At 32.6% G+C, this 27,672-nt stretch overlaps 1 protein-coding gene across 1 annotated transcript in view; it reads left to right on the top strand.

Moving 5' to 3' along the window:
* LOC114936231 (lachesin) overlaps positions 1–27,672 on the top strand; it is a 232,193-nt gene that overhangs the window by 55,223 nt on the left and 149,298 nt on the right. The window contains exon 2 of the mRNA XM_029309361.2: positions 26,365–26,474. Within this exon, the coding sequence (XP_029165194.2) occupies positions 26,365–26,474 (110 nt within the window). The remainder of the gene's footprint in view (positions 1–26,364; positions 26,475–27,672) is intronic.

Consider the following 27,672-nt stretch of genomic DNA (forward strand, 5'->3'; position numbering starts at 1 on the left):
TATAGACACGTGCCTGCGATATATTTAAAATATTAAGATAACTCCTCAAATTTAATTTCTTTTATATATTTTTAATAAAATTTCTCTCTCTTTCTCTTTTATATTATTTTTACTCTTTTTGTCGACATGCTTACAAAATTCTAATTCGATAAAAAATGTTCAAATAAAACCTACATAATTAATTCCTATATATATTGTCCTTTAGACACGCCTGCGATAAATTTGAAGACGACAATGAAAAATAACATACTTGAAATTAACGCGCGATGAAAAAAAGTCTCCCCCAGGAAGAGTAATCTCATTTTCGAAGGTATAATAAAGGTAGAGCTATATAACGCACACGGGGAGACTCGCGTGCATGATCATTCTCTCTTTTTATACCCTTGTAATTAAGTTTATTATCTGATCTGTTCCCTTTCTCTCCCTCTACGTACGCGATGCGTAATACGATACGATTTTGCGGACGCGCGTATGAAACAATTCGGAAGCCGAATGCGGTTCCCGAATCAGCCAGCGTTCGTATACGCGTCTATACACGCGGGCGGATTTTGGCCAAGTTGGCCGGGTCGATTGTCACTCGCGGTCCATCAGTGTGCGATGGGGCACACGTTTCGGATGACGGGCACGAAAGGGCGAGGTGGGACAGAGTGCGGCGGAATATACACCGCACATGGAAGAGTGTGGCACGGAGAGCGGCAAGTGTGCGGGCGCTCTCTCCGTGTGACCACCAGATTAGTTTTGTTCGAGGCAATTTGAATTTAGATTAGTTGTCGCAAATTGCCGTAGCCGATCGCCACGCGCGACTATAACGCCGGCCTGGTCCGTTATTTCTCCGGAGCGCGCTCATTTCGTAGCCGGCGCGCATATTCGCGTCATTCGTTCTGGATAATCAAACAACTCAAACTCGCGAGTCACTTGTGTCACGCTTGTTTGTAAAGTCCACGCCGGAGGGAGAGAGAGAGAGAGAGTCCGCGTAATTTCTGATAATCGAATCGGCGCGGCGAGGAGAAAATATGTGCGTTCGAGTTTGATTTTTCCCCTTTTTTTTCGAAAAAATAATTCACGCCAGTTTTAGAGATCTTGATAATTCGCATACGTAATTATACAACTTCGTTATATGATTGATTAATTTATTATTAATTTCTTTATTTTAATTAAATTAAATTAGATTACATTTTATTATAATTTATTAAATTAATTTTGAAATAAATATTTCACACATTCATATACCTCGTGCAGAATTAAAATAAGAGTATCATGTATTTTTATCTTTTTTAAAAATGATTTTCTTTTTCCTATAATTTTTAACATATACAAATATAATAGCTCTTTAAAAAAGTATTTTAAATAAAATAAATTTAAAAAGTTTTTAATATTAAATTTCATATTAGAATATATAAGCAAAAGCAAAAGAAATTTTTCTTCACAGTTTAAAATTGACTCACTTAGAGTCTGTCGTGTATGCAGCTGTCTCGTTGCCCAAGGTTTAAAACAACCTAAAATCTACATCTACATCTACAAATCTCTACAAATCCGTTGCTTCAAAAATAAAAGTTTATCACTCACCTACTAAAACAGCACAACAGCGGAGTTGATGACACTGAAGCCGGCTTGTCTGCAACATACAAATATAAAATCTAAATTACAGAAGCACTTAAAAATAATAAATATATTTCAAGAAATTATTTTTATTACGCAAACTCGAATTTTATATTCGCTGCATAGTAAGCAGATATATAAATCTATTTTAAAAATTCTGAAAAGACTATTTCTTTATTAGCAGAAATTTTTATATAAAAGTCTTTCTTTATAATTTTCTCTCGTTTAATTTTATTCGTAACAATTAATAAATGAATAATAAATATTTATCCCAGGATTGCTCCATTCGATGCCTTTTTTAGGCTTTCTCGATCGAACTCTAACCAATTTATCGGAGCAGAGCATGTTCTCAATCGATCGAATCTTCAATCTGAACTCTCAAATCCGCGCGAACATATATGTACACGTACGTACAAGCCATACATGCGCGGCCGACGTGTCGCGAAATATGAGGCGTGAAACATTGCCCAGCTACGTTTCAATGAAATTTCCCATTCCATCGGCATCAGAAATACGATAATAATGAAATCGGGCTATATCAAGCGAAGACACGACGCGAATGCCGATATTCTACAAAAATCGACGATACACTATAATATGCGTCCAACGCATCAAATGCGTTTCTCACATACGAGTCATTTACGATTTGTATAGCGACGCTATTTGTGTTCTAAACGCAATTGCGACAAGTGTCGGGAAATAATTTAGTATTATTAATACATATAAATATTAAATTTTATTACGCAAAGGAAGGTACTTGCTTTCTCTTCGAAATACGTATTAAGAAATCGTTTAAGTAACGTCAAGGTGTGTATATCCGTTATATCACATAATTTTGTAATATACATATATAATTTGGAATATATATTTATTTTATAATTAAGAGATTATCTATATCGCAGTTCTCCCTTGTTCTCGATTAAAAGAGATGCGATATAGATATGTTTATTTAAAAAACGAGCATCAAGTGCGTGTGTCGATTAATTCAATTTTTAATTATAAAATAAATTACTGGATATATTATACATTGCAAAATTATATAATATAAATTTCGATTGCATGAAATGTTCAGAAATTAATTGTTAGTCACACGATTCATTGTTGTTCGTGATGCGAGATTATATTCAAATATTTAAAAAAATTTTTAATTTTAGTATATATTATACGTGCTTTATTATATAAGAGAATATCGTGACGTAAATTAGAGCTCACTGATAAATGATAAAAAAGACAAAATAATATAAATTTTTGAAAATTAAAAAGCTAATTTTTTAATATAAAATATAATATTTTATTATAAAATATTTATAAGTAATTATAAAACTCTAATACACATTACTTTATTATTAAACTCATTATTTTAAAATTTTATGAAATATTAAAAAATGTCTATATAAAAATATTAAAATATAATATAAAAACTATTATTTTTTATTATAGATATGTTAACTATTTTAAAATAATATTTAATATTTATATATATTAATAATACCAAATTATTTCCCGACACTTATCGCAATTGCGTTTAGAACAGAAATTTCACGTCTCGCGTAACAGTCTCGCATTAATACTTTCCTATTCGAGTGTCGTCGTGTGAATGATAACAAAGAGAGAGAGAGAGAGAGAGAGAGAGTACGTAAACATTAGCCAAATACCACATTATCAATTTGTTGCCGAAATATTTTACGTATTATAATATATGTGTATATAAACGTGGAAGATTTAATTATAGAAATATTTTAATATTATAGAATAATTATTAAATGAGGGAAATATCATGGGGCCTTTTGATACTTGATTTAATCATTCGATTTACAATTTGTGTCTTACTGTACATTTATAATCCAAACAACAAATTACATCTAGATTGGCAAAAAATTAAAAGCAGCGAAATACATGCATATATTTGACTTTAAGTATAGTTAGAGAAATCATTATACTATTATAAAGAAGAAACGATAATTTATAATTGTTATTCCTATTGTTTCGGTTCCAGATAAAAATGATAAATAAATAAATGGTGAAAAAATAAACGCTTTGATAAGGAGGCGTCATCACGATACCGATGCAGACGTTTATCGAAAGCTAATTAATCAATTGTAATAATTATAGCGAATTATTTCCCGAATTACTTACATATCACGATCGCATTTCAAAAAGGAATTTGACAATATGCGAAGCGTCTCCGCATAATTACCTTACTGCTCGAGTGTCGCCACGTGAATGACAACACGGGCTGAACGCTCGGGTCAAATACCGTATGTTGCAGTTATTTTGCTGATGCCTCGCGAAATATGTAACATTTTATAATATGTACATAATATTAATTTATAATATGAATAAATGCTGAATATTGTATTCCAAATTAATGTTGATAAATATTGTCGCAAATAAAACCTGTATAACGTTTTTTCGGAGAACAAGATTCATTTTATTTTGATCAACAATCTATTTACATAAATTAATTTAGTATTATCATGTTATGTCTTATCATGTGTTCAATTGTTTAATTTTCAAAAATAATGAATTTATTTAATGTTTAAAAATCAAGAATTTTTCCTTTAATTTTAATAAAGTAATACCTATAAAATTTAATTACTACGAATATGTAATGTGGCAATTAATTTTATTTCTTCTTATTTAATTAAAATGACGCATTTTTTGAACTAACTAATGAATCATAGATAAATATCACATTTAAAAATTTGCTTTAAAAATTTGGTGTGAAAACAAACCACATTTAACATTCCTATTCCATAATGCAAATTACTATATACATTTTAGCGGTTAATTAATATTATCTTTAACTGTTTACAAATTTTAATTATTATAAAAGGTGGAAAGAGAAATAGAAAGAGAAAGAGAGAATATAAAAATTATTAAATAATTATTATAAACTATTTACAAATAAAAGAAATTTAATACAAAAAAGTTTAAGGTTGTAATAATAATAATTTTTTTCGTATTTTGTATTATATTTTAATTATTTAGTACGCGTTACTTAGATATTAATAAAAATGTGTCTTTATCACAGTGATTAAATTACGCAGTGATAAAACATTAATTGTGATATATGGTCTGCCTCATTATCGTGCGTATAACTTGGCGCGAGATTTTTTATTATAAATGTCTTTTGATAAAAATATTAAATAAAAAGATTTTATATAGAGATTTTATATATCTATGTTCTCTCACATATAACGATATATGTGAACATAAATCTGTATTGAAGGTAGTGCCTTCTTTTATATAATTTTCTTTTTTATCAGCTTATATAATATCAAATTAGATATTTTTAGATTTAATATCGCTAAAAAAAACTAATTTTAGATTTTGGTAGAAATTTGGGCGAAAAATCAGATTTCGCAATGAAGAAAAAAATCAGTCTTTTTAAGGACGAATGTATTTTTCTCGTAATACACGAATAATATCGTCCGGATAACGGCAAAGAGTGCAATCTTCAGTTGTTCTGTTATCGACGTTTACATTCGCGAGAAAAATATCTTAACGTTTTTCTCACGAGGGACGGAGTGGTCAAATGGATTTACTCGAATGATCCGTATGATTTACCGAGACATACGTGATAACAGATTGCGAACCTTCTCAACGGGACTTTTGGTATCAATAGATGATAGTTTCTTTCTTTTTATATATTTATTTATTTATTATAAATCACGAAACAATCACAGAAAAAACAGTATCCTTGAAAGAATGCAAATATGCCTTGATTCAAGTATATTTTATCCTTATAATAGCGCCAAATATAAATAATTTTGGATAAATGATAATTTATCCTTAAAACAAAGTGCAAAATATTCTTGGTTGAAGCTGAAATTTACTTATAAATATTGCAAGGACAAGTGACAAGTGAGCATCGGATATAAGTGGTACTTTCAAATATATATAATAATTCTTAGTTCAAATGTGACTAAGTTTGTTTTTACCATATGCGATTTTTAAAACAAGAATATATCTTAAGGATAAAATATACTTTACACAAACTTATTTATTATTAAGGCAAATGAAAATTTGTGATTACAAAGAGCATTCTATGCTTAAATCAATCAAATAGCGTTCAAGAATAAAAATATATTTGAATCAAGGGTTCCTTTTTTTCTGTGAATGTATTCTTATTAAGGATGCAGAGAAATATCGGAAGAAATAATTCCTCGAAATATCTTAGATATTATAAAAGCTCTTCTTCTGGTTTTTGATTTTCTAATAAATCGGAATAAATCGTGACAGTTATTATCGATTTCGTAGATCTCTAGGCGCCATGATATATTTTATCCTTATAATAGCGCGAAATATAAATAATTTTGGATAAAGGATAATTTATCCTTAAAACAAAGTGCAAAATATTCTTGGTTGAAGCTGAAATTTACTTATAAATATTGCAAGGACAAGTGACAAGTGTGCATCGGATATAAGCGGTACTTTCAAGTATATATAATAATTTTTAGTTCAAATGTGACCAAGTTTGTTTTTACCATATGCGATTTTTAAAACAAGAATATATCTTAAGGATAAAATATACTTTACACAAACTTATTTATTATTAAGGCAAATGAAAATTTGTGATTACAAAGAGCATTCTATGCTTAAATCAATCAAATAGCGTTCAAGAATAAAAATATACTTGAATCAAGGATTCCTTTTTTTCTGTGAATGTATTTTTATTAAGGATGCAGAGAAATATCGGAAGAAATAATTCCTCGAAATATCTTAGATATTATAAAAGCTCTTCTTCTGGTTTTTGATTTTCTAATAAATCGGAATAAATCGTGACAGTTATTATCGATTTCGTAGATCTCTAGGCGCCATGATATATTTTATCCTTATAATAGCGCGAAATATAAATAATTTTGGATAAAGGATAATTTATCCTTAAAACAAAGTGCAAAATATTCTTGGTTGAAGCTGAAATTTACTTATAAATATTGCAAGGGCAAGTGACAAGTGTGCATCGGATATAAGCGGTACTTTCAAGTATATATAATAATTCTTAGTTCAAATGTGACTAAGTTTGTTTTTACCATATGCGATTTTTAAAACAAGAATATATCTTAAGGATAAAATATACTTTACACAAACTTATTTATTATTAAGGCAAATGAAAATTTGTGATTACAAAGAGCATTCTATGCTTAAATCAATCAAATAGCGTTCAAGAATAAAAATATACTTGAATCAAGGATTCCTTTTTTTCTGTGATCTAATCGCGTGTCATAAAAAATTTAAAAAAAAATGTATAATGTATATGCAGCATCCTCTGATTACGTATTAATAATTATTGATAAATGAATATACATATGTATAGACGTAATTTTTCATTAATCTTCGAAACATTTCGATATAAAGTACATTTCGATCCAGTTACGCAGACATCGAGTGAATGTAGTATACACTGCCTGGCGCGCAATTAATCATGGAAACTGTCATTTTATGTAATAGTCGACACACGACACGACACGGTAACGATTAGATTATCGTTCGGCCGATCGGCCGGCTATATCATTAAACACGCTCCATCTTTGTCCATCGAAAGTGACGGAATGATTTCGAACCATTTCGCTCTCTCTTTACGCCTGAAATAATAGCGCGTATCACGACCCATCCAAAGTGTTGCCATTGTGCTTTTCGAATTTTCGTAATTTGCCTCCCTCGCGCGTTTGTATCGTCGATGCGTGCGGTTAGCCACGTGTTCGGCAATTTTCCGCGATTGAATGATATCGGACGGATCGGGGGACTATGAATTCTCTCACACGAGAAGCGAGGGAAAAAATAGTGTATATATATATATATATATATATATATTGCGCAAATTTCGTTGACGGAAGGGAAAAGCACGCGACGTCGACGCGTCATTTTCAATGGAATATTTGCATTACTCGTCTCTGGATACAATTTCGAAATAATCGTTGAAAATTGTCACGCTATATATTCCGTTCGGTTCGAAAAACCGTTTTATTTCGTATTTCGCTCTCTCGCGTCGGCCACTTTATTTTTAACGTTTTGCAGCACACGTAATCTCCCGTACACAATCGTGTGATTCAACTAATTACATACCTATTCGATCCATTTGCATTAACGTGTATCTCTACGTGTTTATGTACAATATATATCTTACACATGAAGCGTTTATTGAATTTAACAAAATGATTTAGTTAGGCTTGTCGTTTAATTTGTATTTAAGTTCGCGGATGTTTTTTTCCAGTTTTATAAATCGCGAAATTTTTCTTCGTATTTATATACTCTTGGTATTTATCGATTTTTTTGTTACGACTTAAACGAGACACAATGTATATCGGTTTTTTTATGTTCTCTCTTTTAGACATGTGCAGCAAGTCTATACGTTTCGATTCAGATCGATTATGAGCCTTCAAAGCGTCAGGATGTGCATGAAAATTAAATTTTGACTGTCAAAGTAGCTCCGGAAACGTATTTTTAAATCATCTCGCGGATGATCGTTATCCCGCGAAGCGAAAAGGAGAAAAATAGCGATGCAGTGTGTTCTCGATATTTAAGATTAAAAAGATCCGACATATCGCATCTGACGCGCGCGAGAGAGGATATCAACGGAATAAGAAAATCTTCTCCTCTTGTACCTTGTAGAATTGACCCAACTCTGAGTATTCCTCTCTCTCTACTGTGTATTTCGCGTATTTCCGTATATGAGGATTCGCCTCACGTTGCGCCTCCGTTCCCCAGGATAAGTGTTGCTCAGAACTTAAATTTGATCTAGTGAAAGGATGCAGCAAACAGAAGAAGAATTCATGATCGCGAATTGAATATATACAAGTTTTTAAGTGCGTTATTTCAGATGGAAAAAACAATGATATACAGAGAATTCTTGAAACAATTAATATTAAACGTTCCGTTGAATCATATTCACGTATGTATGAAATATGGCTTGATCTCGAGTCTAAAAAGAGAAAGAGTTTCCTTTTTCCGTTTGAAAAAAAATGGTTACTATTAATCACGAATTCTAAATGCCATTATTCAAAGAGATTTATCTCGGGACTGGCTCGAACACATGTTTAAATTTAACAATGAATGAGATAACATTCGTTTCCTTCGGTGTAAGACCCCCTAAAACCCTCTCTCTCTCTCTCTCTCTCTCTCTTCTCCGCGATGTTCTTTTCCCCGACTATATACTTCTGTCTCTATCAACAGGATCCTCCGCCATCATCCACTATGCGTGCCGCAGGCGGGAATCTTTTTTCTTTCATATGCTGCGTAGTCGGAATTTATGCGAGCGGCATGCACCCGGGATCCGGGACGTCCGTCGTACGGACAGAAATGAATAGAGCGGCTCTGGCTGCCGGGTACTTTACAAATATGTGACCAGAAAACACGCCGAGGGCTCAACCCTCCCTCTGCCATACGGAGATTCCGCTTCGCTGCTTCCGCTTTTCCATTTTCGAACCCGATTTTCGATTTCGCGAGTTTTACATTTTTCACCCTTATTCGATACACTTTCGCGATTTTACGGCGGCCGGCGTAAACGAAAAAAATACTAATTGTAAATACGAAAATTCAAATGCCTTGCGAAGCTAAAAGGGAATTATATGGTATATACTTCATTTTCACATAAACGCATATACAGGATGTATCTAAATAAGTGTAAAACATTTTTTTAATTAAGGGGGATTTCTTATATAATATTTACATGTGTTTTTATATTTCTCCCTGAGGAGTTACATTTTTTTAAAGAGGGAGGAAATTTAATTTTTATTTTTTTCTCACATTTTAGACTAATTAAAAAAATAAAACTTGGTATATTTTCCTAATAAAAAGGATATTTATTAATATTTTTTTCATCGTTATAAGGGGATGAAACTAACTACCCCTATTTAATTTTTTTCGTAAAATCAAGTTTTAAGGGAAAAAAATAAAACTTAATTTTTACATCCTTCTTCAGAAAAGTGTAATTCCTCAGGGAGGGTATAATATATAAGAGTATACATATTTATCATTTTTGACAAAGAATCATCTCCTAAATTTTTTCGCACTTATTTAAATACACCTTGTATAATTCCATATAATTCCATCTTCTCTCTTCTGAGCTTAATTTGTATTTTTACGAGGAAACTTTTTGATATTCCAGATGTGTGCGTAAGTAGTATGTATATGAATACATTGCATCCAATTTTTCAAAAGCGGAATACGATGATATACCGTCAATAATGTATGAAAATCCGAGGTTCTGATCAATTTTGTAGCATGTCGGTTTTGTGGGGATTTCTACCTTTTCGCGGATCTGCTATATAAATCAACGTGTGCCATAAAGATCGTGCACAGAGTCGTAAAATTCTCAGCAGGCAGTTACGACGATGATCTTTCTTTCTATGCGGAAGAGGAAAGCGCGTTGTCCTCTCTTATGTACGTATCATTGTTCGACCAGTGTGCTTTCGTTACCAGTTCACCGATTCAAAAAGCGCATTTAAGGAATACTTTATACACACTATAACGAACTCTTTGTGGAAACGCAAAGTTCCTTTCGAAGAATATCATCGGCAGTATATCGCGAGGAATAATAATCATCTTTCGCGGCTATAAAGACGCGCAGGAAATTAAATCGGTTAACTACTGCGACGAATGATATTATACACATGGGATATCCTCTATTAAACCACTAGTTTTCCGACCTTGTATATATATATATAGTGTATATACCATGTTTCATTAATGTCGCAAACCGTAAACAAGCGTTATAGGAAATCGAAAAATTTGCTGCTACGAATAATTAAGAAACGGTCAATTTTTAACGTGGATTCGTTTTGATAGTCGATTATAAAAAAGTCACATTATATTCCGCGGAAAAGTTTGAATGCATGATAAATCGACGGAGATATAATTACTCCCTGATCATAGAGAGACAAGATAAAACTAAAATGTCAAAATTAAAATATTTGCACGAGTTCTACTTCTACTAATCAATATCATGAATGCATAATGTGGAATAATAATATGATTATGCTTGATTGATTTAGAGATTATATTTAAAATATTCAGTTGGTTTTATGAATCAGAAATAAATATTTCATGTATGCACAAGTCTCATCAGAAACCTTATATACAATATATGTAGATAAGTGATCGATTGAAATAATTATTTCTCTCATCGTGTACAAGCAGTGAAATATTTATATATTATTTTCACAAATATTTTATTCCGTTTATTTCTCTCGCCCACTCTTTATATCTCTTCGATCTGTTTGCGTTCAAGTTTATAATTAAATTGTATTAATTATATTCTTGTACATTGCATTGTATTAAATAAACAATGTTTAATTTTAAAATATGCATCAATCTGGCTATTTTGTAATTTATCTATTTATCTATTTAGCTTTCCTTCTTACTTGAAATAATGAATATAAGTTTGAAAATTATTAAAAAGGTTTTTAAAACTACTCTATTTTTTTTTGATAAATTTTTCAATGACAGTGTTTCAAATCAATATTTCCTGTATATTTTTACCTATTATTTTCACGGAGAAAAAAGAAAAAATGTTGAAATAATTTAAAATTTTATTTAAACAGAGCACTATTAAAATCATTATTTTCAATACTTTGTGCATTTGAAATGTATCAGCGCTCTCGATAAAAAAATGTGAAGCGTTTATTAATATACATTGATCAATACAGCGATCTTCTAAATTTCGTTGAACTGCTTTTCTTTAAGTGAAAACAGAATTTCTCGGACTAGGCGTCAGACTAGACTTTACATTCTTTCACTTAGTAAAACATTCGATATTAGAGAATAGTATTTCGACGCGCGTAATCCTCGGAGAACGTTAAAAAAAAGGGAGAAGACTTAAAAAATAAATGAATTAGATAAATATGATAAATTAGTGAATGAGGAAATTAATTTTTTTTCTATAAATTTATTATAAAATTTAAATATAAATAAATTTTTATATAAAAAAATATGTATTTAAAAATTTAAATAATTTTTAATGATCTGTTGATATTTAAAATAATTATTTTAATGAAAATTATAATAGATAATTTTATTTATATTATTAATAAATTTAGGTGCCAGCAATAAATTATTTTTAATAATTTAAAGATATAAAAAGTGAATTTAAAATATTTTTTTTTAAATTTTATTTATAGTGAAATGTAATAATTTTAGAAAGAAATATTTTTATCGGCTCTCAATATTAAGAATATAAATATGATGTTTTTTCAAATCGCGGCCAACAGAGCCAAAGCACGAAAAATAATTATTCGGAACTGTATCTCTTGGTTTGAGATCACTAATTTTTCGTGCTTTGGCTCTGTTGGCCGATTTAAAAAAAAAATCATATTTATATTCCTAATAATAATTTAAGTTAATAAAAAAAAGATGGCAGCGGTATCCGCAACGCGAGGCATTAGATTTCGACGCGAAGTCCGTCATCGCGACGCGAAACAAAAGGTGAAAATCGCGTTTGGAGACGTCGGAAAGGGAGTCCTTTACGACGAAGAGACGGCTGGTAAAAGGCGCGAGTTGCATAGTGTACGTAAATCCGATATTCTCACTCTTCTTCGCGGCGTCTTACCTCGCTCTCTTCGCGGGAGCGCTGAATATCCGTCACACGATACGTGGGGTGGTCTCGAGAGGATTTACTTTACTGCAGATTGATGTATGAAAGAATATTATTTTACCGCGCGCGCGCGCGCGCGCGACGTTGCTTTCAACGCCGAGGGGATGAAAAGAAGAAAGGGGTTGAGTTTAGCGCAGCGGCGCTCCTTTTTATACAAAATGTCCTTCGATTTCCTTCAAACGACCTAATCTCTCCCCGGGATCCTCGTTTTAAGAAAGCTGTGTGTGTTTGTACGTTTATTCGCTTACCGGTATTTCCCTAATGGCGTATAAGTGTACATCCTAATATCTCGAGGAATTATCAGATCTCGTTTTCGGGAAACGATGCACAGCAGTCTGACTTTCTCATTTTACATCCGGGTCCAATTATACTTTTCTCAGGGAAAACGGAACATTTCCACGTCGTTCTGCGACCGTTTAGCCGGAGTATGTACCAAGTTACGACGCCCGGCAGTTCATTTAGATAAGATCTCCGTCTTTCTCCATTCGACTGCCAGACTTTCCTCGCCGGAGAATGGCGGACGAGCAGATTCTATCGTCGGCAAAACAAATCCAGTATCTTTTTCCCAAATCGGACGTTTTAACTGTCCGCGTATCTCAGAAAGTTCGATATACGAGATCCCATCTTCGAACGTTGCCCCGAATAATATTATATAGATCAAATGAATTCAAATGATAATAATAATAAAGACATCTTTCTCTCGTCGATTCTTTTTCACAAATTTTCATTATAACGGTATTTCCTCGCGCGTGTCATTGGCCTGGACAGACTACGGTCTCTCTTTACAACTTCTTTTCGTTCTCTTGCATTACTTCGGGATAAAAAATTCTCTGACTTTTCGCGGTTTTTTCCTTTTTTTTTTCTTTCTTTTTTTTTCTTTCTTTTTTTTTTCTTGCACATCGTGGGAATTTTTCACAGCGTGGACTCTTTATAAGAAAAATTCCTGGCGATACCGCAACGATTCTCGTTTTTCCTCGTTTTTACACGCGAATAATATGTACGTGCGCCGCTGCTTTTCCGTCGTTTGCAAGTTTTCCGAGCCGGTCCACCCACCGACCGACCATCGTCTCTTCTTCCTCGTCCGTTCCTCTTCCTTCTCGTAGAGGGAATGTAACGAGGACCGCGCGATTGTAAAAAGCTATACGACGCGAGGGGTGCAAGTTGGTTCTCTCATTTGAATACTTAGATTGGAAGGGTCGCGGATCGGAGTAAAGAGTAGAGGTAGATGGTATCCGAGTGGGTGGGAAAGCCTGGGGGCCGCTTAATCGCGTTTTCCGAGAAATTTATGAGATCTGAGCCGATAAGGCAGGGAATAAGAGCAAGTCTGAGAGACCTCGAAGAGAGAGAGAGAAGAAAAAAAGGAACGGAAAATAAACGGGGCTCGCGAGGAGGGTGGGAAGTTAAAACTGGAAACGCGTTTCAAATATAACAGTTCGGTTTAATGCGAAGAAACAGTCTGTGATTCTCGAAGAGATATTTCCAATGTTTTCGAAACAAACGCGCCAGTCATCGTGATGATCGATAAATTGATGATCGACGAGCTATTTCCATGTAGACGTTACACTCTTTCAAATCGCAATTTATGCAGAGCGAATATCTTGAGTGATTTTATTTGTTTTAATTATGTATTTTTAATAAATTTGATAAAAGGCTGTTAAGAGCGGTAAATATAAAAAATTCAAATTATGTTAGAAAGTAAGTCATATATAAAAATAATATTGTTTAATATAATGTCTACTAATAAATTACAATAAAAGGTGACAAAAAAGAATTAAACATTATTTAACAAATAATAAACGTATTATGTATTTTTATTATGACAGTATATTTGTTATCATAAATTTATCATAATTAAATTAATTGAAATACAATTTATTGTGAGAGTTTGAAATGAGGTGTCTTTTGTTGTTGGTCTTGTCTTCAATAACTTTTTCAAAAAAACGTGGTTAAAATTGTCAAGAAGGACGATGTCAACGCTTACGGAACATATTAATTTCTCGCATATTAACAATGAAACTTTTCGAGATTTGATTAAAATCAAAGATCATATCGAGGCGAACATTTGTTGGATATGATGGATTGAAACACGCTTTAATTGCTTATAAATTGACTCGAGTCTTATTGAAGAACTAACATTAATTTTCGATATTATGTGAAATTTTTGTATGATTTTGTATTTTTTAATAATTACTGTAATATAATACTGTAACATAATACTGTAATATAATACTGAAGAAGACCGCGTGCGGTTGAAACGTTTATTTTATAATGATTGTAATTTTCGCTTAAGTTTGAGTATAGAATGTTTGTAGCTTTCACATAATGTTTTATGTTTAGTTTATACATGGAATAAAAATTATATTTGACAGAACAACTCTAATAATTGCTCGATAAGTTGGCCTTTTTATCTATCACTAGTTGTATTTACAATATACGAGCGAAACTTTGTATCAATTGAAAATTTATTATTATATAAGCTTGAAAAGCTTTTTCCTCTTTTAAAAAAGAAGTTTGCTCAAACGGGAAAAATTGAAAAACAGTTTATAGAATAATATATTTTTTTAAACACTTTATCTTTTAATTTTGTGAGAGTGTTTTTCTTCCTCCCTTTGAAAATTGCTCGAATTTTTTACTCTGTTGTACGCAGCTCAAAAAAAAAAAGTATTTAATTCATTTACATAATAATTTACATACGTTAAAAATGTAATGGCTTCTAATTTCGCGAGTCACTGTACGGCCTTTTATCTTCTTTTGAAAAAAAAATATTTTTTTCGAAACTGAAACAAATTTTTTTATCGCGCTGCAAACAACTCGGAAAAAGCATTTGATTCATTTGCACGATAATTTTTGTGCGTACGTTAAGATTACGCGCGCTATTTTCGATGTCTGACCACAAACTGATATACTCCACTTAATACGCATTATTCAATTTTGCATTACAATATCGCGCGTGAAAGCGAAAGAAGGGATTTGATTTATCTTTATCTCGCGACTTTCTCACAATTTTCACTGCAAACCGGAGCAAAAAGTAAAAAAGGAATGGAATAAAAAAAGAGTGAAAAACACAACAGACATGGGGCAGCATTTGTGGCACGATAGAAAAAAAAACACACGGCGCGATAAAAAACGGGTCACATTTGTCCTTTCCTCACATTTTTACGTTGATCAATGCAATCGTAGGAACGGAAGATAATCCGCATTAATAAGAGGTAACGTCAGTTACGAAGTTTTTTTTCTCGCGACCCGATAATTGTGATCGCGCGGTCATATCGTCTAGCGCCACTAATCTAGGATATTTCTCTATTAAGGCCACTTAATCTTCGCGGCTGATGATGTCGGCGCGAAAGAAAGGTTTATCTCGCCCTTCGCTCTTGTTTTTCCATCATCAGTCTACCACCATGGCAAAAGAAGTGATATCGATAGATAGGTGCGCCGGCGGCGGCTTTTTTCGCTTTTCCAAAGGAAAAATCGAGAGTGCCTGCGTTGCCCGTAAGGCGGCTGATAAGGACGACTCATTGGTCCCGGGATAGACAGACTATTGTCATTTGTCAGAGGCATCCTCGCTTATTCCGTGAAAGTCTACCAAGTCCCGAGTCTCTGTTTTGATCGAACGGTGATTTTCTTTCATAATTAAAACTGAGATTTCGCCTATATTTTGCCTATATTTTATGAAGCTACTTTTAGACAGATTTGAAAAATTTTAATTCGCCGTATTTCTCTGTGATTTTCTTTCATAATTAAAACTGAGATTTAGATGATATTTTATCTATATTTTATGGAACTATTTTTGGACAGATTTGAAGAATTTTGATTCGCCGTAACTTTTTTCTACACGAAGAGTGATCTAAATAAAATGATATATCGTAGATGAAAAAAGTGTTCTTTTAGCACATAAAAATATTGAAGTAATAAAATTTAAGCAGTAAGCGATAAAAACTTATAAATAAACATGTAAATATATTATTCTATTTCTTTTAGAATTTATATTTTTTTATAACTTTACATAAGCAGTCTTAAAAATGTGATCTGGAAATTATCTGGATGAATCGCCATATATAATTTTACTTGATCTAAGATAAATTTACATATTTTGATCTCATCTTTGTCTAGCTAATTTAAAAATCATCCAAGTACAATCCTGGGAGAGAGAAACACATTTCTCTAATAAAGAAAACTATATTATCTAAGCGGGAAGAAAGGCACTCGCGAGGGAGGATTATTGACAGAGTCGTCGCTGGCTGGCGTTAAGGTGACATTAGCATTGAAAAATCTTACCCGTGAAAATCTTCGTCTCGCACGTGCGCAATTCGCACGCCGAGAGTGCATTCCACGGGCGTGGTTTTTCTCTCGAGTCGAGCCGAAAAAGGAAGCCGGGAGAATGCAGAGAGAGAGAGAGAGAGAGAGAGAGAGAGAAGAGGAGAAAAAAAAAGGGAAACGCACATCGACAGGAAATCCTCCGGTAGAATCAAGATAAACTCCGTTCCAACGGGGATGTCTACGGACGGTGATATGTGTATAAATTGTATACGAACGGTCGATGTGCGTATAGTACAGAAAGAGAGAAAGAGAGAAAATATTCCCGTGTGGGTTGCACATGTGTGCGCGCTCGACCGTCGCCTTATCTTGGATTTCGTTCGGACTTTACAGCCCCACGTAGAGAGGTCCGCTCCCGCAAGAAGGAAACAGTCCTTTTTCTGGTTGCGGAATCGGCCGCGGGAACCCCATGCATTTCTGATGAAGGTTCAGAGAAAGAGAGAGAGAAAGAGAGCGTACAACTCTTCGCGGCGGTTTCTTACGGCGCACGTCGTGTTCCCGGAATCGTTCGGAGGAGGGTAGAACGACGATTGTGATCTCGATTTAATGAAAATTCGAGTTATCCGAAAACAATTCGATTCTCCCGATCCGACTTTTTCCTCCGCGACTTCTTCGCCATTTCATTTGCGGTGCACTTATCTCGCGCGTCACATACGATATCTCGCGATAAGTTTTGACAAAACGAATTTTCCTCACCCAATTACGCCTTCGAAACTTCAAATTCGATGTTTAAAATTCAATTCGATTTTAGCGTAAATATCAAATAATCGCCGTTCCTTTTTTATCTTTCAATTAAGCTTCTATTTTATCTATAGTTGGAATCAAGAGTCCTTCCATTTTCCATTTATTTTCCACCCGTGATAAGTTATATTACAATTCCTAAATAAATTTATACAATATGTATGTGTGTATTAAACATTGTAATATGTTTCGCAAAATTTTACGATTTATATTTTCCAGGCGCTAAAATATTTGTTACAGCTCACATCAAAGATTGATATTAAACCATCAGCTTAGCAGTGGTACTCGCAAATAAAATAATTTGGTTTTCGCAAGATCGATCGCAGGAAATAATCAGTAACACTCTTACACATACATATATATCGTGCAGAATTAACGAATGAAATTACAAAGTGTAATTACGAAGAAATAGATGAAATGGGGTAGTAAGCGAAAGTCAATACGGATCGCGCAGGAATCATCCCCGTTATTTCTCGCCCCGTATTGAATTACGTATCGCCTTTCGCGTTTATAACAGCGATATTTCCACGACGGTATGCTCGATAGCGAAGGTTCGCTTTCTCGACTCGCTTTCTCGCGAAGAGAGTGCGCGGCGCTACGTGAAGCGGAAAATTGACATAAACTGTTGCTCCTGGCACTCTTCTTCACTCGGGGAGCATCGCACGCGTTGTTGCGGCAGTATAAGGCAAGACTTTCTCCTCTTATACAAGTCACCGCGAGACACCCTCGAGACGAGTACGGCTCTTTGAGATTTACTCGACACGTTATCTGTACTTAAGTGAATTCCTCGATATCATCTAGATTGTTCTCTCATCAACGCTCGTTTCGGAATTATCCTCCCATGATCATGAGCGGTGTTTGCTGGTATCGAAATCAAATTATATAGATGATCAGCTGGATGAAATATTTTTTGCCGTCATCTGATCTTTATATAAATAATAAAAATGTGTTTATATAAATTATAAAAATGTATATAGATAATAAAAATGTGTGAGATTTACTCGACACGTTATCTGTACTTAAGTGAATTCCTCGATATCATCTAGATTGTTCTCACCTCAACGCTCGCTTCGGAAGTATCCTCCTATGATCATGAGCGGTGTTTGCTGGTATCGAAATCAAATTATATAGATGATCAGCTGGATGAAATATTTTTTGCCGTCATCTGATCTTTATATAAATAATAAAAATGTGTTTATATAAATTATAAAAATGTATATAGATAATAAAAATGATTGAGATTTACTCGACACGTTATCTGTACTTAAGTGACTTCCTCGATATCATCTAGATTGTTCTCTCTCATCAACGCTCGTTTCAGAATTACCCTCCCATGATCATGAGCGGTGTTTGCTGGTATCGAAATCAAATTATATAGATAATCAACTGGGTGAAATATTTTTTGCCGTCATCTGATCTTTATATAAATAATAAAAATGTGTTTATATAAATTATAAAAATGTATATAAATAATAAAAATGTGTGAGATTTACTCGACACGTTATCTGTACTTAAGTGAATTCCTCGATATCATCTAGATTGTTCTCTCTCATCAACGCTCGTTTCAGAATTACCCTCCCATGATCATGAGCGGTGTTTGCTGGTATCGAAATCAAATTATATAGATGATCAGCTGGGTGAAATATTTTTTGCCGTCATCTGATCTTTATATAAATAATAAAAATGTGTTTATATAAATTATAAAAATGTATATAGATAATAAAAATGTGTGAAGATGAATTCTCTATATCTGCATCTTAGATGACAAAAATTTATCTTTACTAAATTATTTAGATAATTTGGTTTACAGTCAAAGCACATAAAAATTATTAATTAGTAGAATAAGCAATAAGCGATACAAATTTATAAATAATATATATATATATATATATCTTTTTTTTTATATTATATTTATATTTAAATAGTATAAATATATTTTTATATCCCTTTTGTAATTTATATTTTTTTATAACTGTGTTTACACATAAGTAGTCTTAAAAATAATATTATCTGATGAAATTATCTATATAGATAAATCGCCATATAATTTTATCTTTTATCTAGATATATTTAGCTAATTTTAAAATCATCTAAGGACAACACTGACCATGAGTATATACTATACGTATATAATTAAGGCTCTATATATTTTATTTTATTTTTGTTTACAGTTTAAATATTAAGAGAATCTTCATTTGTAAACGGAAACGCTTCAAATTGCTTCACTCAACCCTGTAAAAGTTTAGTCGCGCGCGAGTTACTCTTTCTTATTTAAACTCCTTTAATTCCTTCCTTCCGTTACTCTAAAAGACTTTTAGCCCGTGTTATAAGATAAGAGTTATAATTTTGCCGGGATTCCATTATTCCTTTCAGAAATAACAAATCAATGTCTGATGATGAGATAAGGTTTCGGCCAGTCAGCAATTTCTCGTCATGTCGCGCGAATACAAAAACCTCAAGATCTCTCCTCTTCTCTTTTCCTACTTTTATTGGATTATATATCTCTTGAGAAAAATTGGTTGATTCTGTTTGCTATAATTTCGATTTATTACCTTTTGATTTATTAATCTCGATTTCAATAATTCGAGATAGGAAAAGAGAAAGATCGAATATTGTTTATCTTTGCAATATTTTGAACCAGATACTCGATTAGACATCCTTTTGAGCAACTGATTTTTTCAATGAGGACGATAAAATGAGCGTAGAATGAAGTATATCGCTTAATTAAAATTTGAACTTAATGAAGTGGCTGATCCTTTTTACTTTTTTCGCTCTACTAAAAAGTTGAATCGGTTTTTGATGCAGAAATTCATTCAAATGTATATTATTGCGTTAATATTATATTACGTAAATATTATATCTCACTTTAATACAATTCAAATTGTACGATTGGATCATTTTTGTTATATTTTTTGTATAAATAATTAATTATATAAATTATATTGAAAAATTAATAATATAAGTAGAACTAGATTTTATGAATTTTGTTTTTCAATAATTTTCTACCACTTTTCCATTTGCAAAATGTATTTTACAAATCTTACTGAAATCGATGGAAAGAAGAGATAAAAACGCCAAAGAAATTCTTACGTAATACATACAACAATCGTTAATATATTATATTATATAAATAATTTTACTCGAGCAGAATTTTTTATCTTTAATCTTTATTGTATTTTTCGTATATATATTTATTAATATATAAATTATATAGTATAATTATATAATATAATTTATAATATAAAATTTATAATATAGAACGGATTTTATCGTTTGCAAAAAGTACTTTACTTTTACTTACCAATGATAAGAAGAGATAAAAAAACATCAAAGAGATTTTTAAATTATACACACTACTAATCGCGTAATATTATATCATATAAATATTATATCTCACTTGTGAACATAATTCTTACTATAAGATACTCTTTCCTATATAAGATAAATTTTTTCCCGTACGTTTTGTACATATTTATTATATATAAATTATATAATACAATTTGTAATAAAATATAGATCGAGATCGTTCCTATGAATTTTATTGTAAAATAATTTTCCTACACTTTTCTCGTTCATAAAAAATATTTCAAATTTTCCTCATATCGATGATGAGAAGAGATGAAAAAACGTCAAAGAGATTCTTACATTATACATACTTCTAATTAATGAATCAAAGCGATTATCACATCTCATATCTTACGTTAGGATCAGTGCGTGGCTTCCGTCACATGACGCGCGACACGTGACCAAAGAGAAAGAAAGAGAGAAAGGGAAAGAGAGGATTCGCCATAGATATTAATTAAAATTCGCGCGGGCACTCGACCCGTAATGAAGAGATCTCCCGCTCTTTAATCACCTCGCGTCACATGAAAACCACCCCGACGACGTCCGCGTATGCGTGTGCATGTATGTATGCATGTATTAACGCTCATATAAGCACGCTTTTGTGCGCTTACTCTGTAAGTTATTCGCCTTTAGCGTCTCTCGCGTTCCTCTCGTCCGTCCCAATTATATGGTCAGGTAAAAGTTTCCGCGAATAATACGGCGCAAGTTGCGTCCGCTAATCTTCCACCCTACAGCCTCTTCCTCTTATCCACTTCCCTCGGAATCTGCTCTTTCAGAGGCGCGATAGGAACAGTCTTTCTTCTCGCGGTTAGCTCGCGGCTGCTCGTCACTCGTCAGAGATTCATTATCGCGACGTAGCTTCATCTTTCGCCGATGCCATATCCATTATCGCGCAACGGAAGCATCTCTCTCCCTTTCGTCAAGCTACTTCCCCCGGCCTAATTAAGTTCGACAACTGACAAGACTTTGGACAAAAGAAACGTTATCGGATAAAGTAAAGAGGTAAAGACGAGGAAGCAATTCGAAAGGATTCTTCAAATATCTTTCTTACGTATTAATTGTTTTGCCACTCCTCTCTAATTATCCTTCTCTTACTGTTTATTTGAAATGAAATTTAAAATAATACGAACAATAATATTTGAAATGCAAGTTGACTTTTAATAATAATAATTCCTGAATTTTGTTTAAAATTATTATATATTTATTTAATAATTTTTATTATTAAATTTGTGAAAACTGAAAATTTTGTATACAGTTTATATCTTTTATTTTCATACGGAAAAATAAACGAGGTAATTTTTTATTTCAAGAACTGTGAAATACTCTATTTATGTTTTAAATAATCTAAATAAATAATATAATTTCAAGTAATTATATTATATATAATATAATATATTGTTGTTATATTATGATAAAATATTTAAATAAATAAACATTCAAAAATGTGCTCAATATCTCAATTAATATTATACGCGTAATGTGACTTTAAGCTTAAATCCAATTCGCTTTTACGAAAATGATGTCGGAACGCATCATTTATTTATCGATTCAGATAAGTAAATATTTGAAAGGCGCGCCTAAGTAATAATTTCACGACAAAGGAATTTTTGATTTCGGGAATCCGTCTCTCGGACGGGTCATTTCACGCGACGCAATTGCGGATGATGTGGGTAAAATTTGGAGTACGAGTTCGAAATGCAGTCTCTCTGTAACAGCCGGAAACGCCCAACCACATACACGCATGTTGCCGCACGGCTACCAGGCTGCTTTGGTCTCCTCCTCCCACCTCCCCTTCAGATGGTAAAGTCGATGGCAACAGCCCAAAGAGAATTTTCTAGTGGTATACACCTTTCGGTTACTTGGCAAGCGGGAGTCGCTTCGATTTACCTTTAAAAACGATCCCACGTGCATAACGTATGATTGTCGGTGACGTCACCAGCACGCACGAGGGCTCTCGAGTTTGCTCCATGCTCGACATTTGTGTAAAAAATATTATTAAATGTCTCAATAAAGGTAGAATAAGTATTTTTGTAGATGGCGAATCCAATTTAATAAGCTCGATTTTTCCGTTCCTCTGTCTCTTTCTCTAAATAAAATAGCTTTCTTTCTCTCTATCTCTTTCTCTATTTTCTCATTCGAGTACGAGACACGCGATATTCGGATCTGAAATCGGATCTGAAGATTTACAATAGCGCCATTATGGCGAGAAAAAAGAAAAACAACTACAAGGAGTATGTTTCGATCGACTTTTCCTCTTAAGATCCACTTAAGATATAACATTTGAGAAACTGGGTATTTTAATAGAAATTAAATCCTTTCCGAAGATTTGGCGAACGTTTTCTCGAAGCGAGCAGCAGCGCCTGCGTCGTTGCAGCTGCGAGAAATTTGTGCAGGAGATAAAACGACGATAAAATGAATATTTTCGTAAAATATTTCGACAAGACGTACGACCACAAACATGCGCGCGGCTGCAATCTAATTTGATACTATAGAAAGTAGAAAGGGAGAGAGAGAGAGAGAGACAGTACAGCGAACACAAAGAGCGATGTAACGCGTGTATAAATTCGTTTTTGCGACATGCCCGACCCCATTATGCGACCTCGTATCGTGTCCTGCCGACACTCTCAGCCCCTAGAAAATGCGGGCCTCGCACTAGGAATGGGCAATGTTTAAAATAAAATCAATTTTTGGAAAAAGGAATCGATTCTGAATATCGATCTTATATGTAACACAAATCAACGAGTCGATTAATCGAGTAAAAAAATATTGGTGAATAAGGTTATTATATAGATTATGTCTTTTTTTCACTTGAAAGTTTTTCTACCTGAAAAATTATTATTATCATTAAGCCAGCAATGTGTATATAAAACTGTAATGAAATAATAATTACAATATTTCAACGAAGGCTCTTTTGTATAAAAACAAATATTAAAAAGGCAATTAAGAGCCAATCGTTATAATAAAATCGATTTTTGGAAAAAGGAATCGATTCTGAATATCAATCTTATATGTAACACAATCGACGAGTCGATTAATCGAGTAAAAAATATTGGTGAATAGGGTTATTATATAGATTATGTCTTTTTTTCACTTGACAGTTTTTCTACCTGAAAAATTATTATTATCATTAAGCCAGCAATGTGTATATAAAACTGTAATGAAATAATAATTATTTCAACAAAGTAGGCTCTTTTGTATAAAAACAAATATTAAAAAGGCAATTAAGAGCCAATCGTTGTTGACAATAACGAATTTCTATATTTGGTATATGTATAAACATTTGATTATCTATATATTTAAACGAAATTACAAGTGTACGTTTCGGTTCCTGTTTGAATCATCTTCAACACTATTATTTACAAAAAACTAAAATTATTCTTTTTCGTCCTACATTAATTGTCACTAAATTTTTTCAACAGTGCAAATAATTATTTCATTTAATTATGCAGGTAAATGAGTAACAATACTGGGAATAAGGATATAATTATTTCGATTTTGCCTAAATTAAATCGAAACTCGATTAATCGACCGACAAAAATATCGACGAAATATAATCGATTATTTGAATCAAAGTATCGATACCTTCGGATTAATCGAAAACATTCTTCATTCCCACTTTGCACACAGTGTTGTGCTTAGATGATTTTAAAATTAGCTAGATAAAGATGCGATAAAAGTATGTAAATTCATACTTAGATAAGATGAAAGTGATTTTGTTTTAGATATATCCAGATTAAAGATAAAAGATAAAAAATGTTAATTATAAAAGGGATATAAAGATATATATGTATTCATATTTTTATTTATAAAGTATCTCTTACTGCTTAATCAGAAAGAAATATTTTTATCGGCTTTCAATATTAAGAATATAAATATGTTTTTTTTAAATCGGCCAACAGAGCTAAAGCACGAAAAATTAATTATTCGGAACTGTATCTCTTGGTTTGAGATCACTAAGTTCCATATATAAATTAATCTCGAAACTTACATATGGAGAAATAGGCGCGAAAAATATAGGTCCGAAATTTATATATGGAACTTATGGAGATACAGTTTCGAATAATTAATTTTTCGTGCTTTGGCTCTGTTGGCCGATTAAAAAAAAACATCATATTTATATTCTCACTGCTTAAATTCTACTAATTATATGCTATGAGATTCTAAATCAAAATTATCCGAAAATTCTAGATAATTTAGTAAAGCTAATACTTTGTTTCATCTAAGATGCAGATATAGATGATACATATTTTTATTATCTATATAAAGATAAGATGACGCCAAAGTTTCATCTAGATCATCATCCATATATAAAAATCTTTCCTCAATGGTAAAAGATTTTTATATATGGATGATCATCTAGATGAAACTTTAGCGTCATCTTATCTTTATATAGATAATAAAAATATGTATCATATATATCTGCATCTTATATATAGATCATGGATATATATGGATGGATAAATTATATATGAATCAGATAGTAATTCTTAAGGTTCGCCAGTAATAATTAATCAAAATCTTTCCTCAATGGTAAAAGTCGACCAGACTGGCAATCATTTATTATAAATAATTAGTTAAAATACCGGTATCAAATAATAAATGATTGCCAGTTTGGTCGACTTTTACCATTGAGGAAAGATTTTGATTAATTATTACTGGCGAACCTTAAGGATTATTATCTGATCCATATATAATTTTATTTACATAACAACAAACACTCGCACATGAGACGCGGATCGCGGACCTCGATCTTCATAAGTATCTCGAAATCTTCTCGTTTCGAAGATTCGATGATGCGCGCGCGCGAAGAACCGTCTATCTTCCATCCGCCGGGACGACGAGACGATGGTCGGGAAAACGTAGAGACTTGAAAAATTGCATTTTGTATTCAATAACTAAGCTGTCACACCGACTGGTGAGCTTCTATAACTCAAGGCGCATCCACGCAGCCACGCGTACATACAACCGCCCCTAGATCGATCGATCCTTCTTTCCTCCCCCAACCCCTACTGGGGTGGAAGGGGATGCACGTACTCTCCTCCCTCATCCCCCGGCATACTCGTTGCAAACTCACTGACGTTGTGATTTCAAAAAATTTCGCTGTCGAACTTTGTATCGGATTTTGTCGATCGAGTTCTCCCTCTGTCCCGTTTCTCACCCCCAACTCACCCCCTCCCGTCATCTTCCGGCGCCAATGTCTGACAGATCCCAAAACTGTCTCATATTCGTCAAAGCGAATTTGGCGGAAGATTTTACTAGCACTGTTGTGCGTCTCGCTGTACACACGTGGATCCGACTGTATTAAAATTTAATTAAAACGCGATGTGTGACAATGAGATACAATGGCGCGCAAATAATATGTTGTAATATTGTCGGAGCGATATGCCGGATGTAGAATGTAATTAACGCGAGAATTTACACGTGATTTTGCTTCCTTATCAGTCCACGGGCGATAATTAAATGTACACACAAGGTTATTAGTTAATTATTATACGTACGTTTAGCCTAGAAATTTTATCGCGGTTTTATGCTAATACGATACTTTCGAGATATCATTATCACAAAATTATACTTTATATATTCATCGATGCAAACATACTTTTATATTATTTTATATATATATATATGTATATATAATATATTAAAATATTGTATACATATATATTTTTTTATATAATTATTCTATATATTTCTAATATAATATATATAAACTTATAATAATAAATAATGATATATATAATTATAAATACATATATTCTTTCTTTTTTCAGTTACCACCATCCCTGATCCTGAATTCGTCGATGAAATAGGAAATATTACGGTACCGGCAGGACGAAATGTTAAACTGGCTTGCAGTGTGAAAGATCTCGGATCGTTTAAGGTATGCATATGAAAATTAATACTTTATTTTATTATTGTGTTGTGTTTAGTTTATTATTCGCGAAATATTTTGTTTCGTAATTTTCACCAATTCAATTATATTTACAAATTGCGATACACTAATGGGAGAGAGCGCCGATTGTTTACTGAGTAACTAAAATAAAAAAAATTATTGAATCAATAATATAATATCTACTTGTGTGTGTATAACAGCCTGTATTAATATCGAAGATAAAAAATTTAATTATCTTTATTAAAACGAGCTTCGTATTAATATCACAGACTTTTCGGATAAATATTAAACATTAATATATTTCGTTCGTCGACTTTTAATTAAAATTTTTTTAAGATCGATGTATTTCCTTTCACTTTCCGTCTTCTTAATCTTCTAAAGCTCAATTTTTGCTGGAAGGCTAAGCAGAAAATTATGAGCACGTGACATCGTTAAATCACGTGGTCGGATATACTTTGATAAATGTCATTCATCAATAAAGGATCTCATTAAATTCGAAGCGTGGGACGGTAGAGAAAAATCGAGGGCGAAGAGGGAATATACGTATCTTCGTAGGATCTTGAATAATTTTCTCATCTGGCGCACTCATCTCACTCAGCTGTTATCGTACACGGAATAAATTAATGGCATCGTGGACGTATATCGCGCATCATATTTAATATATTTTCCTGCTGCGAGCGACGAGTAGGTCGCACACAAATTGGTTACTACCAATAGTTAAATCATATAACGTACAAGTAGCTGCATAAAATTGCGAATAATATTACAAATTTCAAATTTTGTAAATAACCAGGCAACTTTATTCCGTTCCAGTTATTTGAAATTATCGTCTTTTTTTCTCGCACCCCAGTAAACTCAAACTCGTTAATACGAGTGTGATAGTCTCATCTTATAAACGTATATAAATTGCAAGAAAAATACGAAGTAGTCTTTCTTATCTCTTTTCATTCCTTTTTTTTTAATTTTAAAAATGAGCCTTCTATTCATCAGAGTGACGTTTCTCGCAACTTTTAACTGTTTTAAAGAGAAAATCTAACTCGCGCAAAAGAAAGATATATACCTGTATGAGAATACGTAGAAATGTCAAGCTCTTAAACATAACTCGGAAACTGAGTCATTATTCGTATATTCGCGAGTGAACCAGAAACATACACTCGAAATGCTACGATAACCAGAAACAGGTAAC

Source organism: Nylanderia fulva, unplaced genomic scaffold (genome assembly GCF_048542155.1).
Source record: "Nylanderia fulva isolate GAGA-0341 unplaced genomic scaffold, ASM4854215v1 Scaffold4, whole genome shotgun sequence".
NCBI classification, from domain to species: Eukaryota; Metazoa; Arthropoda; class Insecta; order Hymenoptera; family Formicidae; genus Nylanderia; species Nylanderia fulva.